The sequence below is a fragment of the Anarhichas minor genome, unplaced genomic scaffold, assembly GCF_050575085.1.
Source record: "Anarhichas minor isolate MPS153535 unplaced genomic scaffold, ASM5057508v1 ptg000035l, whole genome shotgun sequence".
Lineage (NCBI taxonomy): Eukaryota > Metazoa > Chordata > Actinopteri > Perciformes > Anarhichadidae > Anarhichas > Anarhichas minor.
In genome coordinates, this window is record NW_027466481.1 from 1,873,374 (window position 1) to 1,895,134 (window position 21,761).

The 21,761-nt window shown below is 43.9% G+C and overlaps 1 protein-coding gene across 1 annotated transcript; it reads right to left on the reverse strand.

Moving 5' to 3' along the window:
* Positions 1-1,230: 1,230 nt before the first annotated feature.
* Positions 1,231-19,278, reverse strand: fam110d (family with sequence similarity 110 member D). Its single transcript, XM_076106845.1, has 2 exons — positions 19,162-19,278; positions 1,231-5,243 (listed from the first exon to the last, which is right to left on the reverse strand). The coding sequence occupies exon 2, from the start codon at positions 4,531-4,533 to the stop codon at positions 3,190-3,192; it is 1,344 nt and encodes a 447-aa protein (XP_075962960.1). The 5' UTR covers positions 4,534-5,243; positions 19,162-19,278; the 3' UTR covers positions 1,231-3,189.
* Positions 19,279-21,761: the final 2,483 nt, after the last annotated feature.

Below are 21,761 nucleotides of genomic sequence, written 5' to 3' on the forward strand. Positions count from 1 at the left end.
TCTACAAAAATGACAATAAGAGTTATGTGCCGGACAATTTCTTGGCTGGGACCAGCAGCCTACAATTTCCAGAACTTTTCATTGGTTGCCTCCATGGCAGTAAAAGTCAAATCGCCATTTTTACACTTGGAGACACTTTGGCAAACCAGATATAACGTGTTACTTAGTGCCCTTTAAAGGTGCTGTGGGTTTTGAAACCTTCATCCAGTGTTTTGTTTTCAGCTAACCGGCTGATGGCTGTAGTTATCTGTCATACACGAGAGTGGTATCAATCTTGTCTCTCAGCTATAAAGCATTTTAAGAATAAAGCTAGAGTCAGCGATTAGCCTAGCTTAGCAGCAGTACTGGAAATAGCTAGCCTGGCTCTCCAAAGTATAGAAATCTGCCTTTCAGCACCTCTAAAACTCACTAATTAACGAAATATAGCTTGTTTGATTCATCTGTACACAAACAGAAATCTAAATATGACAAGTTGTGTTTTTTTATGGGGAATTGTGTGCTGTAACTATTTCTTGGTGAACAGAGGCATCACTGGTAGGTTCGCTGTTTTCCCTGCTTCCAGTCTTCATGCTAAGCTAAGCTAAGCTAATAGCCTATGGCTCTAGCTCAAAACTTGATGGACAGATGTGAGAATGGCATCGATCTTCTAATTGAACCGTCGACACGAGAGTGATCACGCATAGTTCCCAAAATGACAATAAATGGACCAACTCCAAAAAATGTCATCTGATATTTTCACTTCAGCATTAAAGCTCGTGACAGGGGAGACCTGTGCACATAAAAAAAACAAAAAAAAACCTCTAGATTTCCTTCCCCTTGAGACTTGAATACATTGTGAACTGGTGCGTGCAGAAACAAAAGCTGAGTCAGCAGGTCTAAGAAGGAGAGAAGAGACAAAGGCAGAGTGTCAGGAAGAGTCTACAGGCAGGGTGGAGGTCGGCTCTCGGACGGCGTAGACATAGCATCAGGCCACACAGAGGCCTTCTTGTCTATAAACACAACCTGTTGCAACTCACTCAAGAGCATACCATGCAGGGAATGCTAAAAGGATTAGCGCGTAGCCACTTGAGATAATGTGAAGAATGAGACGTGATGTGGTGGAGGGAGGCCACAGAGAGTCAAGGATGAGACAGCGTCACAACACTGACTCAGTCAACCATTACCCTCTAAGAAGATTAAAGAACAACAGCCACAGCTTTTTCTTCATGTTTTTTTATATTGACTGCTTGTAATATGAATTCATTATTTCTTAAATATTCACAGGATTTCTTAAGTATCATTTATGCAGGGACACTTATTTTGACTAATTGGTACACAGTAATTGGTTTATTAATACAGATTTTTCCTTTTTTTTTAATCACCCAAAAACACAAGAAAGACCACAAAGAAATCACCTTCACACACATATTTCATTCTTTGTGTTTATTTGCTGTGTACATCATACACAAACCTCTTTGGAATAAAAACTAAATCTCTCATATATATATATATATATATATATATATATATATATATATATCAAATAAAAAAAAGAGATTCAGAATTTCACGGAGCCACTTTGTAAACATGCAACCAAATGGTTTTCAACAGGGAGATATTAAAAACAAAAACATTTGAAGGGATTTCAGGAGTGTGCCATGCTGACGAATACAGAAAAGATATCATATCAAAGCTGCAAGTACTGTAATTGTGTTAATTTATCACATGTAGAAATAAATCGTGCCCTTGAGTTCAGTAGTTCTCACCCCGGAACGCCTCTCAGTCTAACCTCCGCATACCTCGGCAGACCCCCAGTTCATATTTCAGTGGCATCCTTTCATGGAGATAAAGTGAGAATCACTGAAGGATGGATGAAGTGAGGTAGGATCCGTGGTTATCAGAGAAAGGAGGCTTCAGCCTCCCCTTGCTTGTTTTGATGGGGAACGGCTGACTGAGTCAGCTGGGAAAGTTCAACGTCTGCAAACTGACAGATGGTAAAAGTGACATCCTAAAAACATTTCGCTGCAAAGGGTTTGACAACTTGAGCTCTCTTATTTTTGGAGGTGAATATATAATTGTTGTAACTTCTTTTGTGACTTTTAAGTCCTCGCTGTGCTCGTATTTGCTTGTAAATGTCTGTTTTTTCTCTGACAGGAATCTTTCTCTGTTGCTGAGCTTGCAACCATATAGCTTACACAGCTATGAGCACTGAACAGGCATGAAGCATTAGCTGTGGTAATCAATGACTGTGTCACAAGTGATTATTGGACAGTGTATATACTGTGTGAACCCTCCTTGGGGTTTAGAAAATGAGATCAAAATGACTGGCCACACATGGCCCCTTGTCTTCCACGAAGCAGAAGCTCCTTTGAATCCAGCTCAGTGTTTAATTAACGTTATATGAGATGAAGCTCCCGTAAAGAGTTCAAGCCATATGTCTATCTTTCATTTCCTCTCTCTCTGTCCAGTTCAGTGCATTAACAACCCCACAGGGGTGCCTCGCATGTTTGTTCCAACGCCTGCGTTTAAGGAGTAAAAAAAGAAAAAAAAGGCAACACACAAACTAAACTGGGACAGATCCTGATGAGGTACTCATGGTTCACTTCACACTCACACAACAGTTTTCCAGTTTAGAAAAAAATAACATAGCTTAGTGGTTTTCCATTTTAATTTAGTCATTAAGGGAAAGTGTTGGTGTCAAGCGCACTAACTGTGCCCACTGTGTCATGACGAACATACACTTATGTGCCTTGTAGAGGGTCACAGGGACTGATTTCAGAAATGGAGTGGACAACAACGTCTACTCAACACACAGTCACACACACACATGCACACATAATAAAACATTATCCTGGGGGAAATGGTTCCATTCATCAGTAAGGTCTGTCTATACACCCACACAATAGATCTATAAATACAATATATCAATTTGAACAGGAGATAACTAGAAGCAGTTGTTGTCCTCTCATTTGAAGAAACAGTCTCTTTGGAGTTGGGGAGAGCAAGCGACAAAAGGTCATCATGTGCCATGGAGTGCTAACCCTACGTGCAGTGATAGGCGTCTGAAACAAACCCTAAGTTGTCAGAGAAATTTGTTTCAAATTTAAAGAAAAATCATATTTTGCTGCTTTGACTTGCATTGCTGCTCCAAAAATAGAAACAAAATTCTTCCTTCTGCACTCCACGGCACATGGTTTCTTTGTCCTTAGATTAAACAGTTGACTCTTTGGGTCCCTCTCGAGCAGCGTTCTTACACCCGTAAAGCCACTTGATGACGCGAGCGTTCCTCTCAATGATCGAGACGCCAGTGGGAGGCTGATCGGCCAGCTCCTCCTGAAACAGCCCGTCTCCTGAGTGCTGGGAGAACTCGCTGGGCTCCGAGCAGCCGTCACCGGCGACACTGCGGAGGGCCAATGAGAGTGTGTCTATGGAGCTGGCACCCGAGAGGAAATTTGTTCGACCCAGACGCTCTACCATGTCCACGTCCAGACCGCAGAAGTCAAAGAAATGCTCCTGCTCCGACAACGCTACTGAGCAGCGCAGATGCAGGTCTGACTTCGAGCGCCGCAACTCCCCAAACTGTCTTCTGGGTGCTGGTGGGGGTGACGCCCGCTTCCACGGGTCATTCTCATCATCGTGGTTATTTGAGTGGCTGCCATTGGTGATACCATCACCGGTACCATTTGTAAATCCGTTCTTAGTCCGTTCAAGCGTAGAGCTAAACCCAGGGCTGGGGATAGACCCTGGGCTGCGTTCTGGATCAGTTTTACTGGACCTTCTGCTTCCTGGTCCTCCATTCGTAGTGTCTTTCTCATTGGTCCAAGACATGCGGGAGTCTCCATCCCGTGAAGGCGCTTTCTCTTCACCGATCACCATCTTCTGGATTCTGCCTTCACTTCCGCTTCCCTTCTCCCTCATGGAGCCCTGGAAGAGGCGGCGGACAAAACTGTAGCCCCTCACTTCCGTGTTATTGTTGTCCCCCACCGCTGCACCGTTGGGACTCTTGCACTCTTTCTTCTGTCTGTAGATGACGAGGGAGTCCGGCCTCAACATGCGTTTGCCTGTGCTTCTCCTGAGTACAGGGGCGCTGTGCGGCGCTACCAAGGAGTTGATGCCAGGAGTCCTGGGGTTGGGAGGCAGTACATTGTTCACATTGCTCCTGTTATGCGCCTCAACGTCCACAGAGGTCTGTCTGTTCTCCTTCCTGGAGTCATCATTTTCATTCTCATCTCTTGAGGTGAACGAGCCAGAGAGTGTAGAGAAGGGGGTGTTGGATGAAAGCCGCGGGGTAAAACGAGGCGTCAGACTCCCGGGGATGGATATAGCTCGCCGTGGCTGCGGTGGAGGGGTAGCACATGGCACCAGCACAGGCTCCTGTTTGGTGTTGATCACTTGCTGGCTCTTAACATATTTGGCTTTGTCCGCCTCAAGCCTCTCCACAGCGCTGATGGAGCGGCCGTGGCCTCCACCGTCTATCTGCCTGCGCAGGTAGTCTGGACCCTTGTTGAGGAGCCTCAGAGGAGAGGGGGATCCAGCTGGCGTTAGGGGCTTCATGTTGATTTACTGAGCTGGGAAAGACATCAAAACTGCAGCCCTCAAATGACCGACAGCCTCTGGTGTCCCCCAGAGAGCAGTTGTTGGCAGTTTGCAAAAGTTTCTGAGGGACGAAACCTGCTCTCTTTCCTGTTCAAACAGCTCTTGAATCTTCTTTGAGGAGTATTAGATACGTAGCAATTCAGGAGACCACAGAGTCCAAGTTTGTTGTAACCTTTTCTATAGATAGCTTGCAGTCTCTTTTCTGGGCAATTTCAGAGCCCAGACAAATTGATATCTCTATCCAGTATTTACACAGGCATTTGGATAGTCAGGCAGGGCACAGGGAAGTCCTTTTTTTGTCAGCCAAGAGCCCTCCCAAATGAGACGCTCCCTGCCCACACCGCAGCAGAAATAGCAGGCAGGGTGCACTTTGAAAGAGTTACTTTTTCCTCCCCCACTTTTTCTTCTTCTCTCCTTCTCTCTCCCAACAACACCCTTCACTGTTGATCTTTTCAGTGACGGCTGCCTGGAGAAATTAGATATAATGGCCTTAAATATTTGCTTTGTGCAGGTTGTCTGAGGGACGCCGGGTCAAGACTTTTATTGTTTGCCGCCCGTCGTGGTTGAGGTGACCTGAGGGTGGCCGGCACCGAGGCACTTGGTTCGCTGATGGACAGATGGGGCAGATGCAGATCTCGTCCTTGTCCTCACCTCACCTGCGGGGACCCCTGGGAGACACAGATAGAGAAAGAGTGGGTTTTAGTTGGAAGTGTTATTCTCCAGGGCAAAGCCACAAAAACCAGATGGCAGGAAGGACGGTGGTCCCTATAGCTCAGCTCAGATTCTGCTTATTTAAAGCTGGAGGGAGTTACTTGTCTGGAGCAGACTGCAATACAGAGCTGACATGTGTAAGCATTTGATGACCTTACATATTAAATACTCTAAGCACACTACTATTAGAATTTAACACTAGTCAATGAGTACATATTTAAGGGTTCAACTACAGGCTACATTGACATGTTGCAGCTGAACCAGAAACATTTTAGAAGTGAGACAAAATGTGTTTTTCCTTTGTGACCGAACATAATATCAGCAATTCCTTAAATGTGAACATAGATATCCCATATATGAATTAACAAGCACATGTGGGTAATGTTTCCTATGCATGTATTTCTTTAACTTTTGTCTGGTTTGTGTCTGTCCTCCTGCAGTTTTGTCTGTTGTCCAGACGTTCTTGCAACATCCTGTAAGTGTGGGATGAAAGATGAATGGATGCAACAATGTCTGATGTCCATCCACATGATGTGCCTGTTTTCTGCTCAGGAAATACTGCATTGTTATTTTCTTTCATGGGCAGATTAGGCCAAGACAAATGGCAGCAAGTACAACATCCTGTAATTCGGATCACTGAGAAAAACTGGCGGATTTTATTTTGACATCAAAATCAATGTTATATATTTATATTTTTTCCCCCCATATCAAAGCACTGCTACAAGCACCAGTTTTGCTGTCTGTCACTGCCACGACATGAACACACCAGGACATGTGACTTAAGCAAAATAACAATGACAGCTTTAAAATTTTAAACAAACATCTCAACTGAAATGGAGACTGAGGTTGTTCTCATTTAAACAGTTTTAATTAAACCATTACACTTCTGAAGCAATAACTCTTGTCACAGTCAAACAGCTTGTTCTTCAAATCAACAAGACACTCAAAAAAGTTACACGACGCTTTAAACCGAACACAGATAAGGCATGACTCGGTGAAACGGGCTGCCTCATTTTGCGTTGATGATGTGTTCTGTGAAGAAAGACGTTTCATATCTTTTAAGTTTTCGTACTATGTGAGTATTCGGGAGGGGGGGAAGGAGGCTGCACGTCTCTATAATGGGAAAGGCTGCACCCGAGGAGTATTTATAGCATGAAAACAACCAAGCTAAATGATCGTGTGTCTATGTATGTGTGCATGTATGTGCATGTGGTCATGGGTATATTTGTGAATCTGCTCTAGTTTTGCACCTGAGCCTACAAGCTGTGTGTGTATGTGTGTGTGTGTGTGTGTGTGTGTGTGTGTGTGTGTGTGTCAGCACGAGGCAATAAGAGGCTTCCCTGAAAATGAAAGAGGGCCATACGCATTCTTTCATCCTGTACCTTTTTCATGTCGACAAAAAAAGAAGCTTGCCGCTTGCAAAACAGGAAGATAAAGAACTTGCCTCTTAAACTTGAAGCTGTTATGTATAGATACACCCAGAGGCACAAGTGGAGCCTGTTTTTCATTCACTTCCCTTCAAAATGTATAAAGAGTCCATCTGGAGAGATACGTGCTCTGTGTTTCTGTGCTAGACGACAGGAGGCTGTTGTGCTTATTGTTCGGTCAGGTCTGCCTCAAGTGTTATCAAATGCTATTTTAACTTTTCCTTCACATGGGGGAAAACAATGAACAACCTTCTTTGGCAGGAAAAGGGATATATGTCTCATCATTTAAGGCAAACCATATGACTCAGCTGATAGTGGTAAACACTTAACCCTCGGTTTTCCATCTTGTATTTATAAAGCATTTGTGATTAGATAGTAAAAATAATAGTGTGACATGCAACTAAGGTCATGAGCTACGAAGCTGAGGATAAAGTTAGAAACCAAAGTCACCAAAATCAAACCTGCAAAATCAGCAAATTACCAGCAGTTTGTTGATGGACATTCATTTATGAAATATATTGATCAAAATAATGTTCCACATTAGAAGAGTGCTCTTTTATTTCTTTTATTTGGCTTACAAAATAGCTACAATTAAAAAAACATTTATTTCACTAGGCGATTCCTAAAATGTACATTTTTCTCCAGGGTTCAGCTTGACGTTTAGTACTCTATAGTCTATTCCTACTAAATGCTTAACTACTATTGATACATTAGACGGTGACATTTCACACTCACGTAACTCTACCTGGTTCAGTCTGCTCACCCCTCACACAGGAGCTCGAGCCTGTCAAATGGCACGCCACTATAAATTCACTGAGGAAGAGGGGGGGGGGCAACGGCCATAGTTGTTTTTTTTCCAGATGTCGGTCTGTCAGAGCTCGGGAAAGTCAACCATTGTTTGGGTAGAGTTCCGGGAAAAATCTCAACAGGTGTGGAAGGAAAAGAAAGGGCATGACACAAGTAAAAAGGGTAGAAAATGAGGAGGAAGTGGGAAGAGAGGTTACGGTTTGTTGCTGGGGTTTGGGTATTTATTAGACACCTTTCTTCCGGAACAATCTGTTCCCCATCTGTGTTTAAAATGGATAAGGGCGCAGGTTAATGCTATTGAAGCATTAAAGGGGGGATTATCACCACAGGAGCCTAGACAAAGTCATTAATCCCGATGGTGGCTTTCCATTGCAGGGGGATGGGGGTAAAGCATGCAAAATGATATGAACACAGCAACTAATCCAAACGCTCATAACCTTGAAATCCACAACAAAGAGAACAATATTTTCCAGCTTCCAATGTTTTTTTCCTCGGCTCTACTCTTCACGATAGTGTGCATTCATAGAATCTGACACTACGAGCTTGACGGAAACCAGCCGCTTTCAGAGGTTATCTCTTGCTCCGAGTGCTATCGCGGACATCATATGACTAAATCTGAGACAGCTGTTTGGGACACAATGTCTCAACCAGAAATTAGACGACGACTCTGCAGTCTTTTCAACAAAAAAAATCAATAAAATGTTCAAACAAAAATGGAACATCAGGGAGAAGAAATGCGCGTAGTACATTTGACCACACACACACACACACGGAGTGAACCAGTGACTCAAGTGGGATTAGCTGGAGAACAATAGCCACCATTAGAGCCAGATTAGCACCTTCTGCTGTGATCTCAAGGTTTGTGAAAATCTTTCTCTTGGTGCGTGACCTCCTTTGCCTCTCACTGTAGGTTGTCATTAACCTCCACCCCCCCCTCCCCAACCGACCTTCTACTTCATAATGCAATCTAGCCTTGTGTCTTTCATTCCCGCTGAACTCTCCTGCTCTCCTTCCCACTCTTCGTCTCTCTACATCTCCTGTATATGCCAAAGGGCCTCCTTACCCTCTTATTTTCCTCCCTACTCCATCACCCTCTTCCTGCCTCTCTCCTGCTCTATTTACTGTGTGCTCCCTGCATCTAAGTGCAAGCTTCAAAAGCTTTTGCCAAAACAAGATGTTTTATTTATAAGAATTGATGTTAGTTAAGTAAAATTTTCATGTGGAACAGTAATCCGAGGGGTTGCAAGATATATCTGATTTCTAAACAAAATAGGTCAGAAGAAGGGAAAACATTTATTTTCTGAAGTTATTTCTTGAGAAATGCTGGAGAGTTTTACCTCTTCTGGACTCTGAAATAAGTGAAATTCCTATTGTATTAAAGCAACCCGTGACGGGGGCCAGAAGAAGACATTGCTTGCCTCTGAAGGGTCATAGACCAAAGAGTTTGGGAACCAGTCGTCCAGAGTCCAAAGGAAACATCCTCTGTCATACACAAAAAAATCGCTAGCTACAAAACAAAACTGATGTGGGCACTATGTCGTCATCAGTTGACTTCTCTTTTCCTTCTAAAGCTGTTAATTCAGCAAAATGTACACATTTAAACGCTACAAAGAGAAGTTGGGCAAATTTCTGCATGAATTGGCAAGCTTCTCCAAGTGTCAGTCTCAGAAAGTTACAGCCCCCACCCCACCCCAAAATACATGGGAGCAGAAGGTTTCAGATGCTGTTCAACTATTCAGTAAGCACTCTGGTCCATTGCAACTAAATATGTATTACACAGCTCTATGTGAGCCTAATCACAGGTCGCTCTAGGCCAGTTTATGGCTACACAATACACAGGTTTTACAACATGACCAAGAGGATAGTTAATGTTAGTCTAAGTCAGGGGTCGGCAACCTGCGGCTCTTTAGCCTCTCTGTTGCGGCTCCCTGAGGTCCCCAACTGGCGCACCGGATCCGGACCCAGGAACTAAAAACCGATGGATAATTCGGAATTATACATATTGGGCACCGAGTTTAAACTTTAACCGGCGCTTCTTATTCAGCCGTTACGGCACTTGTTAGGCGGTGCAGGAAACACACCGACCAATGCATTGCATCACGTGATGCAGCTCAGCCAATCAAATATGGGAATTCTGACAAGTTTCCTGACTCAAGCGAGGTTTACACACACACACACACACACGGGGCTGAGACGAGGAAATAGAAAGAAGAGCAGGGAAATTGCGCTAATCGAAGAAGTTATCTCACATGATGTTCTCCAAAAAGAGAAACGTGTTCAGAGAGAATATAATTTATAAGCAAGAACGAACAGAATCTTATATGTTAATTATTCACACAGGCAGTTAAATCCTCTACCCCTGTCAAGAGTCTTTCCCTGCAGGTGACTAATCATGATTTTCAGACACCCGCCCTCTGTAAACTATCAATGGATATATCCAAAAAAAGAAAAGTCACGGAGGAAAATGGAGAGTTTAACTCTGCGTGGACGTCTTCATTTGCTTTCACTGCCAACGATGCTGGCTTACCTCAATGCTTCCAGAACATACACACAGCAAGTGCTGAAAAGTGTCACGCTGGAGATGAGCGAAAAAGAGCGATTTCTCAGCTGCTGCAGCAAACTCTCCTCTTCATAAGAGTTTGATATTGTTATATCAGGTAAAATTGCAAAAAAACGTCAATAATTGTCTTTATTCTTGTTCTATATTTTCATAAATACAACAAACTATAGTTTTTGTATATATAATATAACTATATATACAACTTTATAAGCTGTGATATCAAATAGCTTTTGCGGCTCCAGACGAATTTTATTTGGTGGAAAATAGAGCAAAATGGCTCTTTGGATAGAAAAGGTTGTCGACCCCGGGACTAAGTGGATGAACATACAAGGAAACAAATCTCATTCTGAAAGTGATTTATGGGACGTGCGGTCAGTGCAAACGATAACGACGGAATCCAAACATTAACCAGCTCGTTAAAAGTGCAACCGCTGTCTTACACCTTCCATCTCTCTGTTGTTTAATACAACTCCTCTCTGTCTGTCTGTCTGCCCTCTATCTTCCTTCCCCGCCTCCCCCGTGTCCTCCCTGTGAAGCGGATGGCCCGGCCTGCAGGGGAGGCTTAGCCAGGCGCCCCCATGCAGCTAAAGAGGAACCAGATGTTTTGTGTCGTGCCACATCAAGATGCTCCGCTGCCCTGACAGAGACCTGTCATGTCAATTTTCCTTTTAATCAACAGCATTGTTTGGACTACTTTCATTTGACCCCTTCAGAACACAAAGCGGGTTATGTTTACGTTTTGCTATCGATTTTACTGTCACGTACAAATATTTGATGGAGGAAAAAAAAGAAAGAACTAAACACCTCAACAAAAATCCAGGAAGTGGCTGTTTACCCCACAGAGAAGAATAACTTCATCCGGGCTCGCTGGGCGTATCCAAAGAAAACCATCTGGCCTCGGATTAGAAGGTTAAAGGAAGTTTGCGTGTGAATTATGCATTCGGTGAGGTAAACACGAGATACGAGGTTAATAAATTCACATGGGCCACCTTTGAAGCTCCTTGGAATGAATGCAGCACACTTACCTGTCAAATAAATCCTGGGACAGATAAGAGACATCTGCTGCCGCCAAGGAACCAACTGGCCATCTCTAACGCCTTTACTCTCCTTCTCTGTCCCTTTCTTTGTACCAACATCTGGCAGCACTCTTCAGGATGACACAGACTAACGATCATCACTAAGGGACTGAAATGTTCAAACGTTAACCAAAGCTCTTCATGTCATGATGAAGCATCTGTGCACATCGATTCTCTGCAGTGTGAATATAAAGCGCCTGCCTGGGCCAGTAATGAGCCACGACTCATGAGTCTGTCCGGTTGGGTCATTAACCAACACTACAAACCTCAAGAAGTCTGTGATGGGGCAGGACAAAGAAAAGGAGGTGTCTTCTTCTATTATCCATACCGGTCTTCCTTTGCATTATTAATGGCCCAACAACAATAGTCCTCCTGTAGGTCTACAGATAAGTCTTGACCTGGTTGCTCTGCCTCATTAGTCAGGGAGGGAAAGGGACAAATAACAACATGGTGGCAGTAAAATGTAAGAGATGGAGCCACGGGACAGACACTGTCCCCTCAAAGACAAAGCCTGGTAGCCAGTTGTAAATCCTGTCACCATTGTGAGGCCGTGAGCGCCGTTAACCGCTTGATCTACGGTTAGAGGCTACCTTGGGGATGGCTAGGCCACCTGGGACGACTTAAGGGACCTCCGACCTGAATAGGCCTCCTCTCAAACAGTAAAATGTGACAAGATGGGGTCTTAACTCACTGCTGCAGCTCTTTTGTCATTCAAAGCAAATCATCGCAGAGACAGCTGAGCTCTGGAGGAACAAAACAAAGAGGCCTGGGCAGACTTTAAGATGACAGTGATAAGACACGTGCCATGCTGGGTGCATGCATGAGTCCATGTCAATATTAAAGGTGACGGTCAAAAGTGAAAACACAGAAGTCAGCGAAAGCAAGTTGCTCGCGATAACCAAAAACCTTTCAATTTAACAGCTAATTAGCCAGTAAACTAAGTAAGTCACGCCAATTGGCTAAGCTGGCTAATTACTAGCTAATAAGCTTATTAGCTTGTTGGTAAATTTAGCCGGAACTCGTTAAGGAAATTATCATTTTGGCCTCTGTGTTGAAACTAAATTTTAAAAAAGTATAGGTATAATTCACATTCTACTCAAATAACTTAGAAAACATAATTTTAAACAGATAATTAGCTTGTAAATCAGATAATTATTAGCCAACTGGCATGTCGGCTAATAATCGATAACGAAAACACTTGCTAGTGACTATATTCCACTTATCTGAGGTAATAATTAAAACAATGAGATTTCAATGCTTTAACGCGTGACGACCTGTAAGAGACGTTATACTGTAAGTCTGGCCTTTACAGGAACTGTTACACCCATGCAGTGCTAACACAGATAACGTCTGCTGAGATAACGTGTTCACACGTATTCTTACTTTTATCAACAGACTGTGTAAGTTCCCTTTTCCTCTCTGCTAAGAGTGCCGGTGCTGTTGATAATTAAACAGCTCTGACCTATAAAGTTTTATGAGTCACTGAGTGTTTACTTTTTCAGCTACAGTTTTTCAAGCAAATATAACTGTACTCAAGCTTTGCCTTTGAAAGTCAGCCCAACATTTGACTGGAAGATTTACCTTAAATTCAGTTTCAAATGACGAGAATAACGAGAGACTAAACTATCATTAGAATGCAATTCCAATTCCAGCCCCAATTTTGACATAAGTGACCCAAAAGTCTCTCAGATGATCTCGACACCAGGTGCACTGTGCTAGGAAACCTTATAATCCACACAGAGACACGTGAACCTGCCTCCCCGTCCAGGAATGTTAAGCCCAGCTGCAATACCTCACTTCTGATGAGTGAACTATTGTCGGTTGAACTTGTGCACTCAGAAGGAGATGACGTCAACCTGGATCCTCGTATAAGAACTGTACAGAAAATATATTATTATTAAAGCCAAGGATCCAGAAAGACAATGGATTAATTGTATTTGTCTTTAATAAGGACAACTGTCTCTACACTCATCTGTGGGGCATGGATCAATTAAACAATCAAAAAATGTGTCCTAAAATAGCAGCTCATTTATTTCAAAGAAAGCCACTCAATCAGAGAATTCGTCAAAAAGGTTTCAGGTGCTCATATTGAATGCACATTAGTGTCTCTTCTGATTGAGCCTGCCTGACTACCCACACACAAAAAATGATGCAAAAAAAATCATACAGCTTACTATGGTACTACTATAATCACTGTAGACAAAGAAGAAGATAACAGAAGATAATACTAGTGCAACTATTTGAGTTTTTCATCTAACTCGATGACCTGATTTGTCTAAATCTTGGGTCGAGGCCAGCCAAAGTGTGCAGTGTGTCATATGGATGTTTGTGTGGGAGAAGACAGTAAGAGAGAGTTTGAATACCAAGTGTCCAGATCTGGGCTACATCAAGTAAACGTCCCACAGCTCTGGACAGCGTTGTTTTGTAAATTATGACCACCGCTGTTGCTCCCTTCACATGCCAGCCTGGCTTATGTGACCAGAAGCAGCCTACTGTGTGTGTGTGTGTGTGTGTGTGTGTGTGTGTGTGTGTGTGTGTGTGCAGCACAGCCCTGGACTGGGAATGCACTTTGCAACTCAGGGTAACACAGATCTCCCCTAAAAAAGCCTGTCCTGAGGCTGTTTTTACAGCGCGGTGCATAGACAGAATTCTGGGCACATCCCTCAATCTCCCAGGGTCTTAAATTATGAAGGCCTGCTCCCACACTGTGCACCCTCATTAAGCTCTCAGCTGGGGAGAATGCTCTGAAAGACAGCACTGTCTGGCCAGCTGCCAGATGTTTTATTTCACCAAGTCGGCACATTTTTCACTCTGCCAGGCATATACGTCTGCTTCCACAAAGTGATAGAAGACGCTTCAGTGGATGGCGGCCGTTAAACCCGCAAAGAGCAACTAAAATGTCAAAACATGGTAAGTGGTGTTAAATCATACACCTGTGTACCTGCAGTGAAACCTTGTCCCAACAAAAAGCCTCACAACACTGTGATGGATGAACATATCCAGGGTGGGATCCACTACTTCTAGGTTTTGGTTTAAGATTGAGGACGTTGAACGAAACACCAGAGAGGTGATTTTGGTGATGCTCAGTACTCAATGAAGAACTCCCACAGCGAACAAAAAGAAGGAAAATGAGCGTAACATCTGTGTAACCCCACCCTCTTTTCACGCAGACACACCAGGTTGTCAAAAGGACATTCACACACCATTTGCAGAATTACTCCAAACACATGTTGCTGATGTTAGCAGTAAAAGGTTAGCGCCGACTTGTGAGGACCCGTGCCAGCGCTTGTTTGGGGTTGGTTAGAGCTTAAAGCTGCTCCAGCTGTGCTGTGTCCCCAAATACTAGGTCGTCTGTGACTGTAGTGTCAACCCCCCCCCCCCCCCACCCCCACCCCCACACACACCACTCTCCACCACTTAAAATGTGCCAGTATCAATTTGCTTTCCGCACAGCTGAACAGTTTGATCAGGTTCATTTAGTACAACTCCAGTTGAAATAATGATTCACTGACACGTGTTATTCATATACTGCTTATTGGATAAACATCATCCAATCCTGTTTTTTTGAGGCACAACATTTAATTAAAAGTGTTTTTCAATTTTTTTTGCTAGCTCGCTTTAAAGTTAATTAAAAAGGCCCTGAAAACTTGGTTGCAAAGCTTCAGTATTTATCTAGAACAGCAGATATCACTGACTAAATAATTAACTCTCAAAATTGAACAGTCAAAAAACTCATCAGGAATGTGTAGGTTTGATTTGACAGTGCTAAAATCATAGCAAACAACCCCACAACTCTCACTTTGATTCAACTGTTCCTGAAACCTGATTGGTGCAGAAACGTAAATAAGTGAGTCTGTCCTCTTTCTGCCAGTGAGAAAAGCAAGGACACGTGCAGAAATCTCTTGTGTAAAATAACAAAAACATTGGCCAAAATAGTTTATGGTTATGCCCCATCACTCTTAAAAAGCTGATTCAGTTAGTACATCCAACATTAATCTCTTGCAACCTTTCCAAAACAAACCCTCAAACAAGCATAACAACTTTCCGACTACAAGAAAAGAATAACAGAAAATCACCCACACAAAGACCCTCGACCGAGCTTTTTCCTCGCTGCCATCTACGCTTAGCTGTTAACCTCCCCTGAACCTGCCAGCTGTCCTCTCTCATTACCGATCGAGCGACCTGCTTCTCGGCAAACAGCCCCCCGAGTGCCACGGAAAGGAGACCCCCGCCGTTCGTGCCTTCTCCTCCTCCTCCTCCTCGCCTCCCTCGCCTCCTGTCAGAATCAGAAAACATCTGGAGGAGCCGGAAGAGTTTTGCGGGGCCGCGTCGACGATCCCGCTCCCGTGTCGGAGAGCGACTGTCCGGGCCTGTGTCATGTTCCTCGCGGTTGAGCGGACATGCAGCGCGGCACGGTTGAGTGTGATGGGATGTGGCAGAGCGACAGAGGCGCCGGTCGGACTGTGAACAATTACGGGGATGTGAGAGCGGCGGAGAGAAGGGCTGCTCTCACAGCTGTCACCCACACACAGGGGACTGTCAGGAGATGGAGATCTGTCAGATCATGTCTCATGATTTCGTTGCCCACAATGAATTATAGATTGAGTTATGAGCCCCATGGAGATGCGAGTGATGTAAGAGCAGACTTCAGGCCCGCAGAGAATGACAAAACTTATTATGGTAATGATCAAATCAGCTCCAGAGTTGGATGCAAACATTTGGTGCAAGTCTTAATTTCTGCCGGCACGCTAAAGCGTATTCAAAGACCTTTCTCGAGAGCGCAGCATCATAAATCTTTCAAGAGATAAGCCAACAAGTAGAGGTTTCATGCCAAAAAGCTACATCTATTTTGATAAATATGTCCCTGCTCATCAAATTATCACTTCAATGAACATGATTTCACACTCGGTTGTTTACAAAACAGGAGAAATACTAGCTTGGTACGTACAGCAGATGGTGGGTTTTTACCTTCTCAGCCAGCAATCCTTTATAAGAGTGGGTATCACTTTATCACGGGGTACCTGCCTGAATAAGTTGTTTTGCTGCTGGATGTAACTGAGAACTGTGACTATTTTTGACAAGTTCTTCCTCTTTTTTAAACAGTTCCTCCTGAAAACTGTCAGCGAGGAGGTTCCCAGAGACAGACTCAATGGCCCAAACAAGGAGCAATAAAGCTAAATTATAAGCCTGGTGGCTTGTGTGTGTGTGTGTGTGTGTGTGTGTGAGAGAGCGTTTGAAGTCTCACACTGTTGTGAACCTCAAATTTCTAAAACCAGCTGCTGTTCAGCGACACACACACACACACACTAATGCAGTGCCAGGGGGAAGATGATGTCATTAACAGGGTACGTTTTCTTCTCTAATTAGAAACTCGAGCCTCCCGCCATAACTTGGGGAACTTTTCATCTAACCATGCAACAAAACGGGGATTAAACGGAACAAAATGTTTGACATCATTCTTAAAATGTGACGTTTTCAGGGCTGCGCTCCGCAGGAAAACGAAACCGTGCCTTGAATGTGACTGTGGTACAGCTGGACTGTGAGTGATAAGAAACACATGAGTGGCCCATTGTGAGCTAAAACCATGAAATATCTCGCAGCTTCCGCTCGCCCTCCGCAGCCAGCACTGATGTGGCCCCAACCGATCAGATTATACACTCGTAGAGACTCGAAAAAACATTGTTGTTTTCAGGGGAGAAAATTGGAAAATGAAAGTCTAAGTGGAATCCTTGTGTGCTATTATGTCCCATAAGATATTCCCGTCTTTGACCTGTGCTAGATCATGCGGACGTCAGTGTCGTGGTGGCTCCTTGGCTTCTGTTCGGACGCCTATACGGTGTATTGAGCGTGTGAACATTCATGAGTATGGTTTAGAGATGAGTACCAACACCATCCTCATCCATATCACCACTGCTGCTGTGAGCCGAGCGGGACGGGAAAAGACCTAAATTACATTTCATTTAGTCACGTTAATGATGTCAGGCTTCCTGTCAACGCCGCAGACGGAGACTGCAGCGATCAGCTCTGCGCCCCCGGGCCCTCTGCTCTGTAACGGCAGGAAGTATTCTCGTCCGCTCCGCTGGGATCAGCATCAAACACAGACGAGGCCGTATTACAGCTGGAAAATTAGCGCACTGCCACATGAATCGCGGGAGGAAAAAAGAAGGGACTGTTTACGATATAGGCCCCAGACAGTAATTTTGCAGGTATAGGAATTCAGTCGGAGAGATGTTTGTTTCCTGCGTTCAAACACGTGCAACGTGTTGGATGTAGGCGTTTATGATCTGTGACTCATTGTAGCTCTCGGGCAGGGATGCAAACCAAGTCAGATTGGTGGGTTTAAACTGTCAAGAAAAACAAAAGTTGAATCATGGAACGGTAGCGAGAGATAATGGGCCTGAATCTAGCTTCTAGTAAATTCATTATACGCACTTGTCATGCATAACAAGTGCCTTGAGGGTGATCACACCCAAAACTGCAAGACAGTAATCTTATATAAGTTTATCTCTTCAGTCAACATGGACTCCTTAAAGTGCTCAAAAGATGGAAGTCTGAGCTGTTTTATCAGTTAGTTGAAGTAGGACCCCCCCCCCCCCCCCCCCCCCCTCTGGAAAGTAACAATAAGGCTTCATAACCGCACCATCATGTCCATGATCTGCATCAAAAAGCATGAATTAAACCTGCGCACGGGCCAAACCAAAGCGTGCTCACCTACGAATCTCAGGGTGAATGTGTTTACAGGACATGTGTGGTCTGTTTAGTCTAGCTCCAAGTTGTTTACGCTCCTCACCCCCACACCGATCAAACCACTGCATGAAACACATCAGCGGAGAGTTAGAGGGTGGGGGTGGGGGGGGTGGGAGGGGTAGAGGCGGGTCAAGGTGGAGTTGACCCCGAGGGCACGCGATTGTCTCCTTGGAGGAGGAAGTCTTCACAGTCTTTTCGGTTTTGAGAGTTGCATAATGGCCCCTCAGGTCCCCAACTTACTTTTGTTCTTTTGAAAGCTCTCAGGTAACACCGTCTTATGAGGCTTTATAATGTTTTCATTCGTACGACCGGCTGCAAAACGAGACATGCATATGTCACAAACGAACTGATTGGTAGGAAAATGCTTAATTTAATTTCAGCACTACGAAACCTCTCTTCTCTGATTAGTCGACTGGAAGCCAGAGCCTCGCCGTTCCCCTGATTTCATCCAGATGTAAATATTTTGTGTGGAGCAGACTTAAGATGGGATAAACCTGCTGCCCCAGGTTATCTGCTTTAACCAGCCTCTCCATACCACGCTGCTATTACTGCTGCTGGACTTCAAGGCTGAGTTAAACCAGGGAGCCCACATATAACTTTACATGGCAGATGATAAATTGCTGCATTTGTCAACTTCTCACAAAAAAAAAAAAAAATCCATCCATAAACCTGGAGTATTGTTTATGGATCATCCAGCTACAAAGAAAGTCTGACATCCATCACAGACATGCTGCCAAGCAGAATTTGCCTTATAGGGCATCGGCCATAAACACACCATAAAGATCTCAGGCGTGACTCTTAAGAAGACAAACTGTAAGTAAACCTGTAAACTTTGAAAGGGCAGACACGTGGACTATGTCTTAGGGGGAGAGCTGTATCCACTTTAGGATTTAACTTGTATTAATTCAGAGTAATATAGGTATGTTAAGCCAAGCAGACTATAATAAAGTCTAGTTATCCCCAGTGAGTGCCACACTCAATGCCACAGCATTATGATGTCATTTTATTTAGCGTTTCAGCTGTTCACTTCGCATATGGTTCATTCAATGCGCGAGCAATCCGTGCCAATCTTTCGCTCGTGCAAAAGTGTAAAACAGTGCTGCCACATTATGAGAGCAGAATCACAGCGACCACAGATCCGATGAATCAATTCCTACCCGAATCCACCCTGATCGATACCCGGAAAACTTCCCAAAATGCATGTCTCGACTCACACGTCCGCTTATAACGGAAAAACGAGAGCCAGCTCCTCGCTCACCTTGTCTGCTCAGTTTATCCACTCCTTCGGATCCCGTAAAGGTGGCGGAGATCCTCGCTCTTCTGTGACAGACGGAGCTTCAGCGCGCTCAGCTCTGCGCTCTGCGGGGACTGTTGGCACACTGATAGACCGCTGCACGGCAGCAGCCGATAAAGAGGGAGTCCCTACAGCGGGGGGGGGGGGGGGGGGGGGGGCAGGTATGAGGCTGTTGCGTGTAAACTGACTCCTGTGCAGGGAGCATGCAGGGAGCTGAGTGGAGTGGGGGGGGGGGGGGGCAGGACTGGAGACTCCAGTGTCAAATGTGCCATCACAATAAGTCATTTGGCTTCATAAACATTATTCTAGTGTCAGTAGTATTGGTGGAAGTTTAATCAAGTCAACTTGTATCTTATCTTGAATTATGTGATGGAAGTAGCTGAGGCAGTAGTTATTTCTAAAAGAGCATATTTTTTAGAGTCCTACTTAAAGCTGGGGTTGGTAATCTTCTTCAAATTTTTTTTTTTGATATTCTTGTTAAAATTCTCACAGCATTTCATTCGGCCCGAATGTTCCACAAGCTAACAGCCATGTTGGTTGTTCACGTACATTATGATATGTTTACGGTCATAATGGTAATTTCTGGGGAGGGGCTTTAAAGTTGAGCCTAAAAGGACGGGTTGTCAGTGTTGCCGTCTTGACGAATTTCTTGCTACATTTAGCACGTTTTGGAGCTGGTGCTGCTTTCATTGGAAAAGAGATGGCAACACTGGGCTGTTTTTTTGCGGTTGGATCATTTATTTAATCTAGCATTCTCGTGCTTCATTTCTCAAAATTACCAACCCTGCCTTTAATAAGTTATTAATTAATGGGCAGGAAGGACAAATCCATGAGTTTTATATCATTTAATTCATAAGAATTATTTTTTTCTTTTAGATTAGTAGCCCTACTTGTGTTTTACATTTGTTTTTGCACTAATCTTGTAGCCTGTACTGTTGTTGTCAAGGTTCTACCACTTATTTTCTGGAAATAACTGGAGAAAACCTGAAGCAAAGTTGTTTATTAACAACTTGTTAACTTATAAAGTCTTTATAAAGTGTGGGGTGGGGGTAGACTACCAAAAAGTTTACTTCCACTAAAACCTGTTCACGACTAAGAGTCTACGACCAAATTCTAGCTGCTTTGTGAGGCTGAACTGAGCTAAATGCTAATGTAAGCATGCTAATGTTAACATGCTAACGGTTATCAGGTAATATGTTTATATTGTTCACCATATATTAGCTTGGTGTATTAACATGGGAACATAATTGTTAATCGCCACCCAAAGACAAAGTGCAACTTTTACGGATGTTTCGTCATAAACCAAAGTATAACTAAAATTTATTTTATTTTAGAATGAATGACTAAATCGTTAGTTACCCACTAAGCTGTTTGAAAATAGCTTCCCTCGTGCTGATTGGTTATACTATCCTACTTGTTCACTCATGTCAATCCAGCATTTAGTTGATTGATTGATTGATTGTGCTTTTATCAGGATTGTTCTCCAGTTGTTGAGTCAGGAACCTTAACAGTGCACTTTACACATCTTAGCGGACTTTTAGCTTTTAATAGCCTCACAATTAGCACATGATCTGAGCAGCTTTATCCCCTTTTATGTTATTAACTGTCATCTGTGATGCAGTTAGAATAAAATAATACCAGAAGATGTTCCTTATGTGTGAACCATGAAGCTGGGAAAGCTTTACATTCACTTTACTTATTTTAATGTAATTCTTTCATTTGTGGTCCTCTGCTAATTATTTGTCATATAGCTGTGGGCAATACATGATGAAGTTACAAAATGCTGATGTCCTCAATACTTGAATAAAATCTAAGAATAATCAGCAGACTTTGCAGCTACGTGCTGCTCGTTCGCAGCGACCATCCTCTCTTCTTCTGTGTTTTCTCTGCCCCCCCCTTGTCATAAAACACAGCTCACCAGCTCAAAGAGGTCAGGAGAGGGGGGGGAGAGAGTGAAAGAGAGATAAAGGAGTGATCCACACATTTCACACACACCTGTTTCTCATTCTCAAGCCCCTCACTCTTGACAGGGTCGACGGGCTACACTGGCAAAACAGGCAAAACTGAGGTGACTCTCTCTCTCTGTCGCTCATGGGAAAAGTGTTAAACTGATAGGAAAGTGCGTAAATGTGCAGTTTAAAAATAGCAAGCACGCTCAGCAAAGCCTTGAGAGAATAGAGGTTTAAAAAAAGAGATCAACACACTCTTGTATTATTAGAGGTATGGCATTTCTTAAAATAGAAGTTCCTCTTTCTGCAGTCACGCTACATTTGGGGCACCTCCAGACTGGAGCCGTGGCTGTGCTCTGCCACATCTGGGCACACTAACACGATCTGCGGATCCCGTTCCATGATCTCTGCCCTCGCACCCACGCCTCAAGGAAGCCACACTTCCTGCTGAGCGCTGTGCGCGAGGTGGCGAGCGACCTCAACCTTGTTTGACGTCATCTTTTTGCCCCCCAGGAGGGCACTTCCTGCTGCTATGTGGTTGCGGATGGCCGACGTAGCAGGTGGCTAATTCCTAGCATGATTCCTGGTGCCAGTCAGCTGTTTAAGACCCTGTTA